Source organism: Limanda limanda, chromosome 9 (assembly GCF_963576545.1).
Source record: "Limanda limanda chromosome 9, fLimLim1.1, whole genome shotgun sequence".
Classification (NCBI taxonomy): Eukaryota; Metazoa; Chordata; class Actinopteri; order Pleuronectiformes; family Pleuronectidae; genus Limanda; species Limanda limanda.
Window position 1 is genome coordinate 2134503 of NC_083644.1, and position 20808 is coordinate 2155310.

Here is a 20808-nt window from a genome sequence, read left to right on the forward strand (position 1 = left end):
GTGTGCTTGTGCATGTGTGTGCATGTGTTTGGGACAAATAAATGTATCTTAATCTTAATCTTAATCTTAATCTTTACCGACCAGCCCCAGCCTTTATGGCTACAACCACACTGATGAATATTAATCACGTCTGGAGAACGACTGTCCCTTTTCATAATGTCCTATTTCAACTTTCCTAACTAAATTTAATGTCCGTGCACATTCTTCCCTCTTTTCTGTACTTTGTGATTAATGCGTCCAACAAAGAATCCAGAGACCTGAAGCTTTTCTCCTGTTCAGCCTTGTGACATGTTCACTGTTGCTGCCGGACTTTCAGGGAGACATTTCTCACAGTGACAGCAGAGAGAGAGAGCAGAGCTCACAGAGTGATGGATTGTTTGAAAGTGTCCCTCAGCCTGAAAGAAAAGTTTGATTGTACAAACTCTCCCGGTTCAAACGATGGAGACGTCGTAATCTTGTGTAGATTCTCAGTAAACTTTAGATAAACGTTACATGAATGAACATGAAACCGTTTCATTCACATCCAGTAAATCTGGCTTCAGTTTGAGTTGCTGCAGATTGAGACTCTGACTCCAGAGTTTGAGTTTCAGAGGGTGAGGCAAAATGAAACGTTACCAATTCTGTTCATCATATTCAGTAAGTCTTCATTTCTGAGACAATCTTCACAAAATAGTGTTTAACGATCTAAACTGTTCCCATCAAGCATTGTAACTTTAAGTTTTATTATGAACTACAATCAGAATGTCAAAACCCCACGAGACAGATTGTGATCTGTGAATATCTGCAGAACAAATAAGATTAGATTGAAAGATAGATGAAGATGTTTCAACCCACTGAAACTCAGTGTGATATTTACTGTGTGATAGCGCCCCTAAGTGGCCAAACAGCAGAACAACAGCAGAGACAGTCGAATATTCAGAGTTCATTGGGTTTTTTAAATTTCTAGTATTCTGTTCAGAATTGGTTTCGGTGTAAATAAATCAACCAAAAACTTACACCAGTAATTTCACTGTCACATGTTTAATCAATAGTTATAAAAATAAAAGTCCATCACAAAACAAGTGTAAGTGTTAAACTATTACAGTCTCTGTCATTAGATCATTATAATATCGTATTACTTACCTTTTTTCAATGATTATGTTACATTTTATTTTGGGTTTGGTGCCGTATTATCTTTTATTGATAGTAAATATATCATTCTATATAGAACTTGTTGAAACTACCTCAGTTTGTGAATCAGAAATGTTTAAACATTTTTGTTTGTGAACATAAATACAGATAAAACCGATAACCGTGATCATTTTTGTCTTTTACAGTGTAAAGCTAAATAGAATCACATTCATCTTTAATTTCAACCAGTCGTTAGAAGTAGAAACTGCACAAAGAGGAGGCTGTGATAGTCGACAGAAGAAACTCTGCTGTCATCTTGCATTAACTTTCTCTTTTGCTCTTCTCTTTCAAGTTTCTCTTCATCTTTCATCTTTTGCTCCTTGGAATCAAACCAACTCTTCCCACTGCTAATGAATCTCCCACACAGCCCCCCCGTCCTGACTTGATCCTGCAGGTGAGTGGTCTGTCTCCTCCAAGCTGATCGGCTGCCTGCAGGACTCAGTCACAGATACACAGACAGAACTCCCGGCTGGACGGGGACAGGAGGGACAGGAGGAGCTGCCATGTGGAGACAAGTGCTTTGTCCCCAACAGAGAGGCAGTGATGGGGACGAGCAGCAGCCTCTGTTCCGAGGTCGTCTCATTGTGTCCTCACTGTCCTGGAACAATCCACTTCTGACCGGAGCCGTGGAACCAAGATTAATTGGATCAGGATGAATTAGTTTAGATGAGAAAGCTGCGAACGTCTGGTCGGAAACAAAAGTGCTGAGTCAGCGAAGAAGTGAGGCCGAGTCTTTCTGAGCAGAATGATGCAGATGAAGATATTATAAAGGAAACATGATGATGTTGATCTGGTGAGACAGTCGGGACCTCGACGGGAAACCAGACCACGCTGATACACACGAGTTCTCTAAAGGACAAAATGTTGATCAAGCACAAATTCAAAATCATGCAGCAAATCAGAGTTTCCTCTGTTCACTTTTAAACTCCTCAGATAATTCATTAAAAATAGGTCAGGACACAAACAGACAGAATATTCAAGCATTTTATATATATATATTTTTAAAGATAAAGATTAAAATGTCTAAACATAATCCAGATGTGTAGGTGAATTAGTATTATTGTTTTGTGTGTGACTCTTAATGTGGTAACAACTTAATAACTGTATCATGTACCCTGTAATAATATAATAAACCCAATTTTGTGAGATTTAAATAATATATCAATCGCAGGAGCCATTTTTCGACAGAATTGATACTTTTACTTTTAGCATTATTGCTTCTATTGTTTATTATTATTATGACTATTATTATAATGTTATGTTATAGTTATAAATAATATGATTAGTAGTATTACTACTAATAATGATATTATTAGTTGTAATATAAGTAAGCATTTCAAGTGTTATAGTTTTTAACGTAATTTGCGTAAAGTACGTTATAATCCGTATTCGTCCTCTCACGTGCCACAACCCTGACGTCGTCATAGCAACAGCCCACTGACTGAGGAGGGGGGGGGGACGCCTACTCCTCATTGGTCGGCTCTGGCCCTCGTTCGGCCCCTAATCCTCTCTCTGATTGGTCCACTCTACTCTCTCTCCGGAATACTGACACCTGATTGGCTGGAGTGAAGTTGAGTGACCCGCCTCAGCGAATGAGCTTCAGCAGGAGCAGAGAGAACAACAGAGGAGGAGGAGGAGGAGGAGAAGGAGGAGGAGGAGGAGGAGGACTCAGGGTCATGAGAAGAAGAAGAAGGAGGAGGAGGAGAAGCTGCAGGTTGTTGTTCTCTCTCTCAACTTTCCTCCTCTGGCGGTTGAATCCACGCAAAGCGGATCAGAGGAATGTAGCAGGGACTCGAACCCACGGCGCTTCTTCATGATGGAGGAACCTGCGACCAGGCGAGTGGTCCACCAGCAACAAGTGTGTGTTAGAACGTGGCTCATGACGGGAGTGTGTGCTGAAAACCCACTCTGTGTGTGTGTGTGTGTGTGTGTGTGTGTGTGTGTGTGTGTGTGTGTGTGTGTGTGTGTGTGTGTGTGTGTGTGTGTGTGCGTGTGTGTGTGTGTGTGTGTGTGTGTGTGTGTGTGTGTCTCTGTGTGTGTGTCCACAGAGAGTTGGACATGTCGCTGTCAGACGGAGCCTCAGACGATGAGCTGCCCATGACGCTGCCCACAGAGGGGAGCATCCGGAAGGTGGGACACCTGCACACACACACACACACACACACACACACACACACACACACACACACACACACACACACACACATGATGGGGGGTGGGTGAAGTGTTTGATTCCATTAACCACTTGTGGAGTTTCAGGGGTAAACAGCTCTGCAGCAGAATCCAATTAAAGTTAACACAACCACTTCTACAGACGCAATGAAACAACAGAAACAACACAATGGTTGTCATTAAAATTCAAGTCGTAACCGCGTAATAACACTTCTCCGTCGACATAGTGATGTGTAGATAATGAGTGGATTTTCATTTTGGGGTGAACTATCCCTTTAACCTCATTCTCAGCCCATAACCAAGTCTCACCCTCAAGCAGGACTTTGAAAGAGTTGGGACCAGAACGTCCTCACTCTCTAAAATGTCTCCACAGAGATGGAGGTACAAGTATAGGCGTTGTAACTTACTTAAGTAGTAACTAACCCCAAACTTAACTTAAATCTATCCTTAAAGCTGTAAACTTGAAGTGAGAACATTTTCAGTTTTTGCAATCACGCTGGTGGTGGCACGGTGGAGGCACGGTGGAGCAGCGGTTAGCACTGTCTGTCTGAGTGGGATTTCTCCGTGTGCTCCTTGTCCTCCTTCAGTCCAAACCCATGCAGACTGGGGTTAATTGGAGACTCTTAATTGGCCGTAGGTGTGAGTGTGAGAGGTTGTCTCATGTCTCATTGGTCCTGAAAGACGGAACTGGATCTAATCAGGTCCGACTGCTCCTTTGAATTAAGTAAAGATACCGAGGGTGTGTTGGAAAAACACGGATGGAAAATAAGATTCAGGATTCAAAAGTTTATTGTCATAATAAATATCGATCCCAGACACTGTGCCCTGGAGCAAGGCACTTGTCCTGCTGCTGCTGGACTGAGAAGATAACTGTGATAGCAGCAGTTTGTTGGTTCACTTGTTTGTGTTGCTGACACACGAGTTGTGCGTCCACACTGCGGCTGCACAGATGTCGAGCGGCCTCCGTCCTCCTGATGGTGCAGCAGCGGTGGGAGCTTGGCCCGAGTCCTAATCCACGCAGGCACCCTGAGGATTACCTCGACGTGTGCGTGCTAAACCAACACCTTCACTGGGTGAGAGGGAACCAGCACCATAACTGGGTGGGGGGGGGGAGTGATAAACGTCCATTTACTGAACAAATTGTCTCCTGCCGGGCGGAGACGTGATGGACGGAGGCTACAGGGATAAGGAGAGGGTTGGTTCAGAGTGTTTACAGTGCAGCGGCTCCATCTGTCATGTTACTGTACGTGAGGCGCAGCGGGTGATCGATTCCATCGGAACTCATTGGGACAGGAAGCTGTGGACGTGCTGTGGACTCAACGTCTGCTGGAGTGAGATCTAAGTGGCCTTTAGGTCCTCAGGCAGAGAAACTGCTCTGACATATCACCAGGTCTCTTCTCTATTAAACATGGTCTGGGTTGGTCTGGTCTGGGTTGGTCTGGGTTGGTCTGGTCTGGGTTGGTCTGCGTTGGTCTGAGTTGGTCTGGGTTGGTCTGGGTTGGTCTGGGTTGGTCTGGTCTGGGTCGGTCTGGGTTGGTCTGGTCTGGGTTGGTCTGTGTTGGTCTGGTCTGGGTTGGTCTGAGTTGGTCTGGGTTGGTCTGAGTTGGTCTGGATTGGTCTGGGTTGGTCTGGTCTGGGTTGGTCTGGGTTGGTCTGGTCTGGGTTGGTCTGGGTTGGTCTTGGTTGGTCTGGGTTGGTCTGGGTTGGTCTGGGTTGGTCTGGATTGGTCTGGTCTGGGTTGGTCTGGGTTGGTCTGGTCTGGGTTGGTCTGGTCTGGGTTGGTCTGGGTTGGTCTGGGTTGGTCTGGTCTGGGTTGGTCTGGTCTGGTCTGGGTTGGTCTGGTCTGGGTTGGTCTGGGTTGGTCTGGGTTGGTCTGTTATCCTGAAGCGACCTGATGGCGAGGGCGAGTAGCACATGTGTTCATGACCACGCCTCCAGCAGCAGGTCACTGGTTTCACTCCTGGTCAGTTGGACGACTTACTGTGAGTCTCTCGCTATGCTTAAAACTGAAAACACGAGATCCTGCTGGAGTGGAGGTTCGGTTCCTTCTCTACCACATCAGATCATTTCCTTCTTCAGTTTCCGTGACGCTCTGCTCTTCTCAGTCACTCTGGTTTCTGACAGAACTCTTTTCACGCTGTTGATCTCCACCATGAAGTGTTTCTCTCTGGGAGTTTCATGTCCAGTCTGTATTTCTACAACAAGGATCCAAATAGATCCTGAGAACGAAGCTGCTGAAGAATCCATGTTATTTATCTCTGTGTATTTCTGGGGGAACATGTAGATATGAAATCTTATTCAGATGCATTCTGTTAGAAACAATTTTACAATATGCTTGAAAAAAAGAAGCAAAGGGCCCAAACAATCACATTATTTGACATGAACAGAATGATTTTGGAGTAATTAAGGCAACTGGATTGGTGTTCTGGGATGTCCAGCTTGGGTTTGATGGGACGTCCACAAACATCGATGACACTGTCGTCTTCAGAATCAGAATCAGAATTATTTTTATTGCCACGTATATTTGCATATATTGGAAATTGCCATGGTGTGGTTGGTGCACTGTACATAAAAACAAAACAACAATATATACAGTAAGACAATATATACAGTAACATTACTTATGTGATCCTACAGATTGTGATGAACCTTGATGTGTTGACATGTGTCGCTGTAACTTATGAATTCATCCATTTCCTCCTCCTCCACCTGCAGGGCTGCGATCCCTTCGCCCAGACCCAGCGCAGCAAGCTGCAGCACCGACGAGCTCGCATCAACCAGCAGATCAACAAGGAGATGCGCATGAGGGCCGGAGCAGAGAACCTGTTCAGGTGAGGTCTGACTCCAGAGGGTGGTTTCCTTCTGATGAACTGATGAGCTACATCTTTGGGATTCTATGACACACATTATAGAATTTGGTGAAATCAAATTATTTTCACTCAACTACTGAGGAACTTTCCCTTTCCTGCAGTAAACTTTGAGGTTAAGGTGCAGCACTAAATTGCTGTGGGCAGTGTTGGTTTGACTTTTTTAATTGTCTTTGAAAATCAATTTCACTGAATGTTAACATGTTTAATTTATTAGGTGTTTTATCGTTTATTCTAAAAAAATCCACATAGTCAGTGTCTTTAAATGCAGTAAAATGGGGATCGACCAATAATACTGAGCGCTGAGATGAAGAGAATGTAGTTTGTCACAGTTCTCTAACAATTAGATGTTGTTACTGACTTATAGAGTAAAGGATTACCAGCACCTTCCCTGTAGTCACTGTTATTGTGACATTAGAACATGTGCAGTGTTATAATGTGGAGTGGAAGAATCTTCACTACCTACACCCCTGCAGCACAAGGAGTGTAGTAGTAGTAGTAGAAGTGAGAGCTTGGTACAAAGTTTAAAGATGAACCCGTTCTTTATAAAGTTCTTTCAGGATTGAAAAGGAAAACGCTCTCCTCTCTGAGATGTGGTGATGGATGTTGTCTCTTCTGTTTCGGCCACTTTTTGTGAACGTGTTGGCTCTGTCACATTTGTGGGAAAAGGTCAGAGATCACTGACTCCCCCCCCCGAAAACACACACACACAAGCACACACACACAAACACACACAGACAAGCACCACCCAGTTTTATGGCTCTGTTTGTGTTCACTGTGTGTAAACGTGTGTGTTTATGTGTCTGCTCCTTTGTGTTGTGTGTAATGTGCCTCTCTTTTCATTTCAGTACTTTTTAGAGAATCATGCATAACAATACTAAACCCTGCATACTTGTGGAAATATGGGATTTACTCACACTGAGCTGAACTGAGCTCTGGAAGCAGCAGGCTGTCATTCACACAGCGTGCAGGAGGAGTTTTATTGGTGGAGAAATGAGGGAAATGAAAAAAGAAACGGTGGCAGAACATCAAAGTGTTCTCTCTGAGAACATTAACATCATCTTTATCCTCCCCAGCTTCTCCACTCGCTCTCCTTTCTTTCCTCCTAACGTCTTCTCAGACTGTTCATGTTTGATAATCCCCTCGGACGTAAGAGATGCTGAAAACTGTACATTTCATATATCTGCATACATCTGCTCTCTGCACCTCTTGTGCTGTGGCAGGTCTGAGACCAGTGTGGTCAGCTGGAGCTCCCTCGCTCGCTCGTAAAGAGGGAGTAAAGGGGGAGGAGCCACTTAATTAAAGCAAGGAGCTGCTTGTGCCTCGTTAGAAGTGCCGTGTCAGAATCTAATAAGATCAACACACAACTCCTCACTATTATCGCAGCACTTGTTTGGCTACGACTAATTAACTTTCACAAAGATCTTTCTCGGGGGGGGGTGGATGATGGGCGGCAGGGCCACGACCACGAAGGAACTGTTTTCATTGGAGTTTAGTCTCTCAGTTAGTTTATTTTCTTTTTATCTCCAATATACTTGTTAAGTAAGACTTGACATTGCTTTTTCTGGACTGATGCATAATTAGTTATCTATCAGTCAAGAAAAGTTAAGTTAAGTCAAGTTATTAGTTCACAAAAATACAAAAGAAGCAGTTACACAGTAGAAGAAAATCTCACATCTGAGAACCTGGATCTGGAGAAACACAAACATTCCTTGACAACATCACAAATTATATATGACAGACTGATTAGTTAAAAATAATAAATAAATAAGTAAATAAATGGACAGTTAAGACATTCCATCGTACCACAGGATTCCCCTCAGTTAGAGAGGTATCCTGCAATAGGAAGCCACCTCCTCACAGAAACATCAGACCTTAATTGTAATTGAGCCGTTAAAGCCTCCATTCCATACACCTCCCTCAGCTTCTGTTTCCACTGTAGGTGGCTGTGGATTCAACCATTTTATTGTCACCATTTTCCTAGCAGTCATCAAGAGTATATGTAACAAGTGCTCTTGGTCTCTTGTGTACATGACTTCAGGACTTAGATCGAAAAGAAACTGACTTGGGGTGAATAGTATATTAATTCCCAAAACTTTATCTATCTCGCTCTTTATCCCCTTCCAGAAAGGAAGCATCATCGGGCAATCCCAAAATATATGTGAGTGGTCGCCAACCATTCCACATCGTCTCCAGCAGTATATTGCCGCTCGATTATCTGCAAATTTAGAGACCACAGAGGGCGTCTCAAAGAACCTAGTCTTATGAATTAACTTTTTAATAATTAATTCAATAATAATTGTTGTGATTGATCATCAGCTGTTTACAGGACTAATTGGTATTTGAGGTTTAATTCTTCAACAGGTCGTGGCTGTTTCTCCCTTCAGCTCCATGTCTGACCGGTTTCAGGCTGTTTATCCTAAAAGGTGATGACTCAGTTCAGGGGAAATAAAACCAGTGCTCGTGCCCTTTCTGTGGGGACGGGGGGGCACGGAGACAAAGAGGACCCCCCCGCAGGCTGGCGGCCTGTAATCAGCTGGCTTTGTGTCCGCCTCCCGTCCTGTTCCCATGCAGCCAGGCCCCCGGCAGCCTCATCCCCCACTTATTTGTCTGGCACCGTCAGACCTTTCTCTTTTTTTTGTCCTCCCCCTTTTCCGGTCAACTGGAATAGCCCACACACAAACACACACATACTGACACACACAGACACACATACTGACACACACACAGACACACACCTACATACTGACACACAGAAACTCCTCCCTCTATGTTTCACTCCCTGTGAACCTGTTGTGGAACTGGGTCGTGGTGTGGGTGCTGAGGGGGGGGAGGCGATGCTAATGATTGATGAAGGATGGGTTGTGATTGGTCGATGGAGACGTCACATTGTGTCCCTCAGTTAAATCCTGGTCTCCGTCAGTTAGTTTGTTTTTTATTGAACTATGATCACCAGCTTCCTGTTTTCTACTAATAGAGATTTGTTTTTATTTTGATCAAAAGCTGCAGAATGTTGTGCGTGCAAGTAGGTGTGTGTGGAGGGGATAATTGGTTGCCCAGTTAAAGCTGACTAATCAGATTGTCCTTGGCTTGATCCTAGATGTAGGTCTGTGTGTGTGTGCATGTGAGTGTGTGTGTGTGTGTGTGTATGTGTGTGTGTGGGTGAGTGTGTGTGAAACCAGGTGGAAGTGAGAGGTGAATGTAAAATGGTCGAACTGGACAGATCCTTCAAAAGGAGCTCAAAGGTTCAACCGAGTGTTACGGGCATGCTAGAGTTCAAGAAATAATAAATAAAGTTGAAATATAACAAGAATGTGAGAGTAAAGTCATAATTTAATGAGAAAAAAAGTTGTTATAACAAGAGAATAAAATCATAGTAGGCTACTGTGAGAATAAAGAAAAAGTTATTTTTAAATAACCAATAAGGAGAGTCTGTACTCTGCAGTTTCACTTTTTCTGGTCATGTCCATAAAGTTTTGTGTGTTCAGTTGATCATCATAGTTTTAACAACTCTAACCAGAAGTATTAGTACATACACACTTAACTAGACTGGTCCTGAGTAGAGTTCACACCTCCGACCAGACTCAGCAGCCCCTCGAACTCAATGAAGATGAACCAAACTTCACACACTCATAAATGTCAGATTCATTCATCAAGATCCATGAATCATTCTGTGAGAAATCAGTGAAACTGTTGAAAAACATCCTTCTCACAATGTTAGAGAAACTGAGTGATAAAGACAAAATCCAGGATCCGGATCCACACCAACTTTAATCAGTTCTTTCCTGACCCACTTCCTTCCTCCTGGTCCGTCCAGTAGCTTTTGTGTAATCCTGCTGACGTACAGACAACCAGCTAACGGACAGACAGGGGCCATGACCTCCCTGGCAGAGGTAGAAAGAACAGGTTTGAATTTACCTTCAGAAAGTGACAGAGGTCAAAAAGAAAACAGTTTGTCCACAGATCAGCGGGTCAGGACTCAGGTGAAACAGACTGAAGGAAACATGACGGATCTGTTTCTTCTTTACACACAAAGAGGAGTGTTGCATTCTTTAATCTCGGCTTTGCCTCCGACAGTTTCTGTTGACTTTTCCTCCCTGAATCCTCCAGCTGTTGATGCATCTGATGACTCAGCACCGTGACCTTTAATTTTACTTTTAGTTTCCAAATGAAGAAAAACTCTCGCTCGTTTCTATTTATGCTGCTTCGCTGAAATCCCTCTTTTGTTTTTGTGATCTCGTCTTTTTTAAAAGTTTGTCAGAGTTACTCATGCTCCCTGTTTTGTGCGCTCTTCCAGGAAGTGTTTGTCATTAGTTACCATGGTAACCGAGTGATGCCTCAGAGGAACATTGAGTACTCAGCACCCCCCCCGAGATAAATACAACAACCTTCCCCCCCATCCTTGTGTTTGAGAGTCTTGGACTGAACAGAGGATGATGGAGGAGGTGGAGAGATGATGATGCATAGAGTACTTTTATTGAGAAAGACAAGTCCAAAGCTTTGTGTGTTTGTGGTGTTGGTGAGATGTGTAACAACGTTCACACCCTAACACAATTGTTTCTCTTTTAGCCTTGTTGTGCGACTCTTCTGAAACTCAATTACATAAACTACAAAAACATTTCACAGACGTCACTGACACTGACGGACGATGTCTTCTTCTTTTATTGTGAAGGGCGACGACCAACAACAAGGTGAGGGAGACCGTTGCTATGGAGCTCAGCTTCGTCAACTCCAACCTGCAGCTGCTGAAGGAAGAACTGGAGGAGCTCAACAGCAACATGGAGGCGTACCAGACCGACAGGTACACAGCCCGGACCCACACAGGATGTGGTCTAGATCTCAGTTTGAGGGTAAAAACTTTGTGTTGTGTAGAATGAGGCGACATCCGAAAGCATGAGCTGTGCTGTGGATCCACCTGGAGTCCACACTCCTCCTGAGATTTAGAGCCGTCCCTGTTTTAGGCTGAAAAAACTCAAACCTTTTGGGTCATGATGTAGCCTTCACTGATTCGTCAGGCTCCTGTCACATGACCCCCTTCCTGATGAAAACCACCAGCCTCAGCCTTAGTTACCGGTGTAGAACAACATGGAGAAACATTGCATGTGTTACTGACCCTGTTGTCTTTGCTAACAACTAACAACTGCATTTTACAGTGATTTACATGTGGAGGAGATAAGATAATCATGTGATGTGTGTTTTCAGGTGTTAGAATGGACGGGGATTAAAAGTGATAAAAACACTCATGTGGACAGAGAACGTTTTAGTTTGAAAAAGCTGTTTTCAAATGAGAACATGGTTGTATGGATGTCACCTGTAGAGCTTCACTCAAGATGTGCTGACATTTTGTCTTACGCATACAAACACACACAACAGCTCAGAGATTTCCCCCAGTGCAGCCCGGGGTCATGGGAGGGATAAACCCCCTGATTAGTGTGTGTGAGTGTGTGAGTGTGTGTGAGTTTGTGAGTGTGTGTGAGTGTGTGAGTGTTTGTGTTCATGGTCAACGAGAGGAGGCGGGTGTGGGGGAGGGGAGGGAGCCCGGGCGTGAGGTTAATACTTGGCTTTAGCTTTGCTTATTAGCAGGATGGAGTCCTGCTGCGTTGAAGATAAGCAGATGGTGTTGTCATTAGATAACCTCAGAAAACCACAGGACCTGGGTTCCTCTGAGAACCTTCAAGGTGCTTGTGGACTCGCTCTTAATAAACAGGGTTCCTCCAGGAACCGTGACCGGGGTTCTCAGTGGAACCCTCAAAGGTTCCTGCAGGAGCTTCATGACAGTTTCTTACAGGGAGGGACATGGAACACCTTTAATATAATATCAATTTATTTTACTTCACAAATTGATATTTGGGTAACCTCATAAAATGTAAAGGGTTCGTTAAAGCACCTCAAATATATTGGACTTTGAGAACAGTGTTATATAATCAAGGCATATTAGAAACCAGCACTCTGTGTGTGTGTGTGTGTGTGTGTGTGTGTGTGTGTGTGTGTGTGTGTGTGTGTGTGTGTGTGTGTGTGTGTGTGTGTGTGTGTGTGTGTGTGTGTGTGTGTGTGTTTACATTGGTGACAGATTACAACCACATTCTGTATTTCTTTCTTTTCACAGTGAGGCTGTCAACGTTCCCATGATCCCTCTCGGCCTAAAGGAAACCAAAGAGGTGGACTTCACAGTTTCCATCCAGGTGAAAACAGCATCTTGTACATTCCCCCCCCCCTTGTCTGTCCATCTCATTCTTGTGAACACGACATCTCAGGAAACCTCCCGGCTCAGGAACATGCAGTAGTCTAAACTGACACTGATTTATAGCAGCTTGTTTTCATAATCTAGTGGTTTGTGTCTTGTACATTTCTGCTGTAGAGGAGCATCTGTTTGTGTGCACACTGTGAAATGAGGACATGTGAGGCCACATGTGAAACTGACTTCTCCTCCTGCCGGCTCTGTCCCCCCCCACAGGACTTCATCTGCGAGCACTACGGAGAGGACAGCTCTCTGTACGACCAGGAGATCAGAGAGCTTATGGAGCTCAGACAGGTTCATAAAGTCCCTCATATGACTTTGTTCAGAACAAACACTCATCTACTTCAATATGAGATTCTTTTATTAACATAGTTGTGGGAAATCGATTTAGCTCCTGGCAGTGGTAAAAGAGAACATTGTGTAACAGGTCTCCGAGTCTGTCTGTGAGGTAAGAGGTTTCTCTGTCCTCTGTGCTCAGGCCATGCGGACTCCCAGTCGGAACCAGGCCGGGCTGGAGCTGCTGATGGAGTACTACAACCAGCTGTACTACCTGGACCAGCGCTTCTTTCCTCCACTCAGGAACCTCGGAGTCCACTTCCACTGGTAGGACACAAACACTTCTGTTAGTCAGCATGGTTTCCATTCAGGAGTTGGTACCAGGCATCTTTAGAATGATAAAGACATGAAGTAAAGTGGTGCTAGACAAAACAGCTCAATCATGGAGTTCACTGTGGTTCTCTCTCAGGTACGACTCTCTGACCGGCGTCCCCTCCTGTCAGCGAGCGCTGGCCTTCGAGAAAGGAAGCGTGTTGTTCAACATCGGCGCCTTGTTCACGCAGATCGGAGCGCGGCAGGACCGCTCTGCAGCCGCTGGGATCGACCGGGCGATCGATGCCTTCCAGAGAGCCGCAGGTACCGAAACAACACAATTTGATTGAATATTTATTTAAGCCTCGGAAGACACATTGAGGGATAAGACCCTCATTTTCAATGGTGCCGAGGGTACAATAAAAAAGTTGATACATTAAAAGTTAATACATTGAATAAATAGGAATGAAATAAATATGCATATATATATACACAGTAATACAAGGTATAAAACAATTTGTCAATAAAATACTATGGCCAAGTCAACTAGCAGTTACAGTCATTGCAGGAGAAGTCAGCTGTACATGAGACCAGACTCGAAAACTATCACACACAACTGGGTTCCACGCAATAACAGATGCATTGTGTCCAATCTATCACAGTTGAACCTGTTCACCTTCTGAGTCTAATCGTAGTTCTGTTCACTCATATTGAATTTATTTAATCTAGGGCTGAAACGAATCATTTTTTATCCTGTTGGTCGTTATTCAGAGTTAAATTGTATAACACACAGCTGCTTTCAGACCTGCACTGAGCTCTGGATAAACTCCAGAAATGATCCAGTGGGTCTGAACGTGAGAGAACCCAGATGTCAGCTGCTGCAGACAATTCAAGATTCATTGGTGGAACATTTTCAGGGGTTGATAAAAGCTTAAAACGTAAAACTTTCCAGATCTTTAAACCTCTTACTCAACAAACTCAAACTTAAAATTAAAATTGCAATGATATCCACAGATCTAAGAAGAGATTCTCCACCTTTGAAAAAACTGAAATTAGATATCATTTGAGGTTTTGGTCGATTTATTTCTGAAAATGAAAAGTTGATCAAAATCATTATTGATTCTCTGACTGATCCATCAGCTGTTGTGGTGTTTTTCTGGTTGCATGAGTGAATTCAAAGTGCACAGCTTTATGATAATAGTGTATTTATATCTAACATGTGGATATCAACAGAGTCATCTTTATCTAGAATCAAATTCGACTGATAAATATACTGATTATGATTGTAAAGCAGATATTTGATCCTTTATTTCATTTCCCTTCTGTGTGTTTAGGTGCATTTAATTACCTGAAGGAGAATTTCTCCAACGCTCCGAGTCTGGACATGAGCGGCCCGTCGCTTTGCATGCTGGTCCGGCTGATGGTCGCCCAGGTGCAGGAGTGCATCTTCGAGCGCGTCACGCTCACGACGCGAGACGCACACTTCACGTCCCAGCTCCGCCTCGCACAGGAAGCTGCTCGGGTGAGTGATCACGTCTGGTTGGTCTGTGATGCTACTGTAGATGTGCTGCGGTGCTAACTGTGTGTCTCCTGTGTGTCTCCTGTGTGTCTCTTGTGTGTCCTGTGTGTCTCCTACGTGTCTCCTGTGTGTCTACTGTGTGTCTCCTGCGTGTCCTCTGCGTGTCTCCTGTGTCTCCTGTGTGTCTCCTACGTGTCTCCTGTGTGTCTACTGTGTGTCTCCTGTGTGTCTCCTGTGTGTCTCCTACGTGTCTCCTACGTGTCTCCTACGTGTCTCCTACGTGTCTCCTGTGTGTCTCCTGTGTGTCTCCTGTGTGTCTCCTGTGTGTCTCCTGTTTGTCTCCTGCGTGTCTCCTGTGTGTCTCCTGCGTGTCCTCTGTGTGTCTCCTCTGTGTCTCCTGTGTGTCTCCTGTGTGTCTCCTGCGTGTCTCCTGTGTGTCTCCTGTGTGTCTCCTGTGTGCCTCCTGCGTGTCTCTTTGTGTGTCTCCTGTGTGTCTCCTGTGTGTCTCCTACGTGTCTCCTGTGTGTCTCCTGTGTGTCTCCTGCGTGTCTCCTATGTGTCTCCTACGTGTCTCCTGTGTGTCTCCTGTGTGTCTCCTGCCTGTCTCCTGCGTGTCTCCTGTGTGTCTCCTGTGTGTCTCCTGTGTGTCTCCTGCGTATCTCCTGTGTGTCTCCTGTGTGTCTCCTGCGTGTCTCCTGTGTGTCTCCTGTTCCTGTGTGTCTCCTGTGTATCTCCTGTGTGTCTCCTGTGTGTCTCCTGTTCCTGTGTGTCTCCTGTGTATCTCCTGTGTGTCTCCTGCGTGTCTCCTGTGTGTCCTGTGTGTCTCCTGTGTGTCTCCTGTGTGTCTCCTGCGTATCTCCTGTGTATCTCCTGTGTGTCTCCTGTGTGTCTCCTGTGTGTCCTGTGTGTCTCCTGTGTGTCTCCTGTGTGTCTCCTGCGTATCTCCTGTGTATCTCCTGTGTGTCTCCTGCGTGTCTCCTGTGTGTCCTGTGTGTCTCCTGTGTGTCTCCTGTGTGTCTCCTGCGTATCTCCTGTGTGTCTCCTGTGTGTCTCCTGTGTGTCTCCTGCGTATCTCCTGTGTGTCTCCTGTTTGTCTCCTGTGTGTCTCCTGCGTGTCTCCTGTGTGTCCTGTGTGTCTCCTGTGTGTCTCCTGTGTGTCTCCTGTGTGTCTCATGTGTGTCTCATGTGTGTCTCCTGTTCCTGTGTGTCTCCTGTGTATCTCCTGTGTGTCTCCTGTGTGTCTCCTCTGTGTATCCTGTGTGTCTCCTTTGTGTATCCTGTGTGTCTCCTGTGTGTCTCCTGTTTGTCTCCTGTTTGTCTCCTGCGTGTCTCCTGTTCCCGTGTGTCTCCTGTGTGTCTCCTGTGTGTCTCCTGTGTGTCTCCTGCGTATCTCCTGCGTGTCTCCTGCGTGTCTCCTGCGTGTCTCCTGTGTGTCTCCTGCGCGTCTCCTCCTGTGTGTCTCCTGTGTGTCTCCTGCGTGTCTCCCGTATGTCTCCTGTGTGTCTCCTCCTGTGTGTCTCCTGTGTGTCTCCTGTGTCTCCTCCAGGTGTCGGACGTCTACCTGTTGGTGCAGCAGACCATGACTCAGCCTCTGATGAAGGACTACGTCCCTTTCTCGTGGGCGTCCATGGTTCAGGTCAAATCTGAACACTTCCGCGCTCTCTCTCACTACTACACTGCTGTCGCACTCTGTGACCACATGTGTGAGTAAAAACAAATGAATCCAGTTTGTGTTTGTGTCGTGTTGATCACTTGAGAGTATGTTTGAACCTGATGTGTCTGGTTCTGTAGCGTCTGCTGAGGAAGAGGAGAAGGAGGAGAGGCAGCAGCAGCAGCACGAGGAAGCAGAGACGGCTTTCCTCCAGTTCTACGTCAGCGCTCCTGTCGGACCCTCACTCAGCCTCATTCTACGAGACCCTGAGAAGAGACGGAAGCTCGGTGAGTTCATGTGAAGCAGCAGAACGGGAATAAAACACGTTTACATAAGATATCATTTTAAGTTATGCTATTCAAAAAGAGTAAATAATGATCTGCTTCCAGGTAAAGCTCACCTGCGGCGTGCGGTGATCCGACACGAGGAGGCCATGCGTGTCCACGGCCTGTGTAAGATCCTGAGGAAGATGGACATCCTGCAGGACGTCTTGTCCCTCACACACAAACGCTCTTTGGACAAATACTCAGAGCTGGACAGAGAGGACGACTTTGACGAAACCGCAGAGGCTCCAGAGATTCAGTGTAAGACCAGTTACACTCAACATGTGATGACAGGACAGTCGGTGATACATTTTTTAATCCCGATGATGTTTTCTTACACTTGACATCTGTGTCACTTGTGTCCGTCCTGGGAGACGGATCCTCACATGTGTCTCTCTGAGGTTTCTACATATTTTTACCTGTTAAAAGGGTTTTTAGTAGTTTTTCCTGACTCTTGTTGAGGGTTAAGGACAGAGGATGTCTCACCATGTTAAAGCCCCATGAGATGAATTGTGATTTGTGAATGTGGGCTATACAAATAAAATTTGATTGATTGATTGATTGATTGATTGATATTTGGTTTCTGTCGTCTTCAGCTCAAACTCACCAGAAACCAGACATCACTCCAACCAACTTCTCCACAGTCCAAGTCACTGACATCTTCCAGAGACTGGTAAGCTCCTCAGCGGGTGAATATCCTCCAGATCAGGGGTTTTTCAACCGGGGGGACGGCATTGCCCGGCATTGTCCGCGAAATTCACTGTGATATTTCTACACATTTCCAGATTAAAAAAATGAGAAAAATATGCCTAAAATAATATATAGGTGCTGGTGATCATGAGGTTAAACTTAAGTAGGCCTCAATTGTTTGTGTTATATTGTATGATTATCATTACTTTGTCATCTTCCCTCTTCAGTTGTAGCCCCAGTTTATGATGATTGTTATTGATCACCGTTACTTTAACGTTCAGCTGCATGTCTGTACATTTAAGTCATGAACATTATATATTAATGTACATATGGTTCTGAGATGCGGTACAACTACAAACTGAATTTAAATTTTGTTTCCAATTCTTAAGCATTGAAAATTAACCGTTTTTGTTGTTTTTACACAGATTTTTCTAGATTTGTTTGAGGTTTTTAAATAAAACCAACATGGAAAACCAAATGTTAAAACTTCCTTCTATTCACATGCACACACACACACACACACACACACGTAGGCACATCAGTGGGCCACGGAGTACCCTCTAGTCAGAATGGTCCCTGGGACAAAACAAGTTGAAAACCCCTGCTCCAGACAGTGAAGTGAATGAGTAGAAGCTGACTCCTCTCTGTGCCGCAGGGGCCTCTGTCGGTGTTCTGTGCTCGTGCTCGCTGGGGCCCGGTGCGACTCGTCAGCCTGCAGAGGAGAGAGGGGGGGCTGGGCCTCACGCTGAGAGGAGACTCCCCCGTCCTGGTGGCCGGAGTGGTGCCCGGAGGCTGTGCAGCGGTATGACCACATCCACTAGTGATTGGAAGTTCGGATCTTTTTACCGACCCGGTTCTTTGAATCTCGTTCAGTAAAAGGAAGGAATCTTTTTTCGAGTCACTCGTTCATTTCAACGGGGGGGGGGGGGGGGGGGCTGCGCAACGGGACTGTTCCATAGGCTCAGTCAAGGAAGCAGAAATGATTCGTTCACTTCCCTACTGGGTCTTCGGGTACGAGTCTTTGGATCATTTATCACGTGACCTGCATTGGCTCAGTAGAGGAGCACTGGAGCTGGAGCGAGGGGCGTTCACTGTCTCCCGGAGAAATTAACACTCTGTGTTTTTAGTATAGAAAGACGTAAATTATATTCGTTCCCAAGTCATAATGACTGGTTTTGTTATTTACACTTACAGTTTACTGCAGATCATATTTTTTAAAGTAAACCTATTAAATACAGTACAACATTACAGTTTGTATGGTTTGAAATTGTCATTTATTATCATACTGGCATTTAATTATCACGGCAAACAATTACACTGCACTAAACTGTAAGTGTTAATGTAAAGTGAAAATAACAAAACCAGTCATTATGACTTGTGAACGAATATAATTCACGTCTTTCTATACTAAAAACACAGAGTGTTCATTTCTCCGGGAGACAGTGAACGCCCCTCGCTCCAGCTCCAGCGCTCCTCTACTGAGCCAATGCAGGTCACGTGAAAAATGATCCAAAGACTCGTACCCGAAGACCCAGTCGGGAAATGAACGAATCATTTCTGCTTCCTTGACTGAGCCTATGGAACAGTCCCGATGCGCAGCCACAAGAAAATGAACGAATCTCTCATTGAGAGGACTCGTTACTCCCGAGTCTTTGTAAGGATTCGTTCATAGTGAACGAATCGTTCACGACCGACACATCACTAACATCCACCCAGCGGTCGGGTGCAGTAGAGAGAACCTCCAGTGAGTCCTTGTGTAGATCCTCAGTGTTTCCTCTGGTGTCCTGCAGGAGGCCGGCCTCAGGGAAGGAGACTACATCGTGGCCGTGGACGGTGACGACTGTAAATGGGCCAAACACAGCGAGGTGGTCCAGATGCTGAAGAGCTGCAGCGACCGGAGGGTGGAGCTCAGCGTGGTCACGCTACACTCACATGACACACAGGTGACTTGAGGGTGAAGTGTGTGGGGGGGGGGGGAGGTCAGTGGGCGTTTACCTGTTCAGTGACCTGAATGTGTGTGTGTGTGTGTGTGTGAGCAGGTGGAGAGGAGGGCCGTCATGCTGTCCCACGGCAGCGACAAAGAAAACGCCCGGCAGCGTCTGCTGGGTGGGGCTAAGGGCCAGAGCTCCGCCTCCCTACTGAACTGGAACAGGAAGAAGAAGAGAGAGGGCGACGGCGTCTCCAAGAGACTGGGAAGCACTTTCAGTTTGTCGTTCGGCAGCATCAGAGACACGGAGGCCATGTACTGAGACGTGACCTCAGAGGATCCACTCAGGGAGTCACAGCAGCGAGCACACGGTACCACGGAGGCGGAGCTTAGGAGCCGGAGCAGGAACTGTTTCCTGTCGCCTCACACTTTGCTGTAGCACAGGTTGATGCGTCTGGCAACTTTGTCGGCCGATCAAACACACGGATGGAAACGTACCAGGTAGAAAACCTTGTAGCATGTAGCATTGTGCTAATCACTGTGCAGCACTGATGTGTTCCAAGCTGGATTAAACACGAGGGGGCGTGGCTAGAAGACGCAGCGAGGTGGACTTGATAATAAGAGGGAAGAGTTTTGCCACAAACTTTTCCACAGTCTCATCTAAAGACTAAACACGTCTGCAGTTACTCTTCTCTCTCTCTGAACAAACCTTTGAGTCTTAAGCTCTCGTTCAACTCCCTGATTCCCTTTGACTGATCATGTGGAGCAACATGTGATTCAACAGTATTAGAGCCCAGCATGAAGTCTGAAGGATTCTAACATCCTGACAGTTTTTAATAGTAAACAGGCAAATTCCTTTAGTGAGCACAGAATAGATTTTCTTTCCCTTGCATATAATTTCTCTTCAAAATGTAAATGCTTGATAAATATATTTTTAGAGGCTGAAAATCTCAAATTGCTCGCTCAGGAATCAGCACAGATGAGACACATCACTCAACTTTTACATAAAAGAATGTATTGTTGCAGATTTCTTGTGTCTTATACTTTTTCCCAAAGTGGTTTCCGAGGCGACAGGAAAACTGTGACAGTCAGTTTAACCATCGAAGTGCTACACAAACGTATCTGATGGATTTGAATCAGTTCATCCTCTGATACTTTAACACTAAAGTATAAAGTTGGGCTTCATTATGTTTTAGTTTAGTCGTTCCTGGATGAATTCAAAGCACTTCAGAGGTTTGGACCTCATGTGTTGTAGCTTGTGTTTTAGCAGAGTGTGAATATTGAAAAGGAAAAGTGTTATCGTGCCGGAGCTGTGACCCGATGTTGCAATAGTGAACATGAACCACGGAGCGCGGTGGAGTAGATGAAATAAACTGTGAAACGTAGAGTTTCTGTGATGAGCAGGTCGTTGTTAAACTTCTGCACGTCACAGATAATTCAGTAGATCTGTACAGGACGTTAGAGGAGAAATGTGTCTTTTGATTAACATTGTTTTTGTACGATTTTGATACGACTAGAATTTAAAAAGTGAAAACTGTAGCACATTATTGTTAAGTGGATGATGCGTGTGTGTGTGTCTGTACAATGCTCGTGCCATGGGGGTTTATAGTCATGAGTACGTGAGCCAGAGGTGAACATTTTAATTAACATAATCATGAAAACC

General features: G+C 45.1%; 1 protein-coding gene across 1 annotated transcript; it reads left to right on the forward strand.

Moving 5' to 3' along the window:
* Positions 1–2986: 2986 nt before the first annotated feature.
* On the forward strand, positions 2987–19844 carry rhpn1 (rhophilin, Rho GTPase binding protein 1). Its single transcript, XM_061078593.1, has 16 exons — positions 2987–3006; positions 3219–3300; positions 6058–6173; positions 10882–11010; positions 12316–12391; positions 12664–12741; positions 12926–13050; positions 13193–13359; positions 14370–14557; positions 16101–16257; positions 16346–16492; positions 16595–16789; positions 17125–17201; positions 17874–18020; positions 19009–19161; positions 19255–19844. The coding sequence occupies exons 1-16, from the start codon at positions 2987–2989 to the stop codon at positions 19465–19467; spliced, it is 2070 nt and encodes a 689-aa protein (XP_060934576.1). The 3' UTR covers positions 19468–19844.
* The last annotated feature ends 964 nt before the right edge of the window (positions 19845–20808 follow it).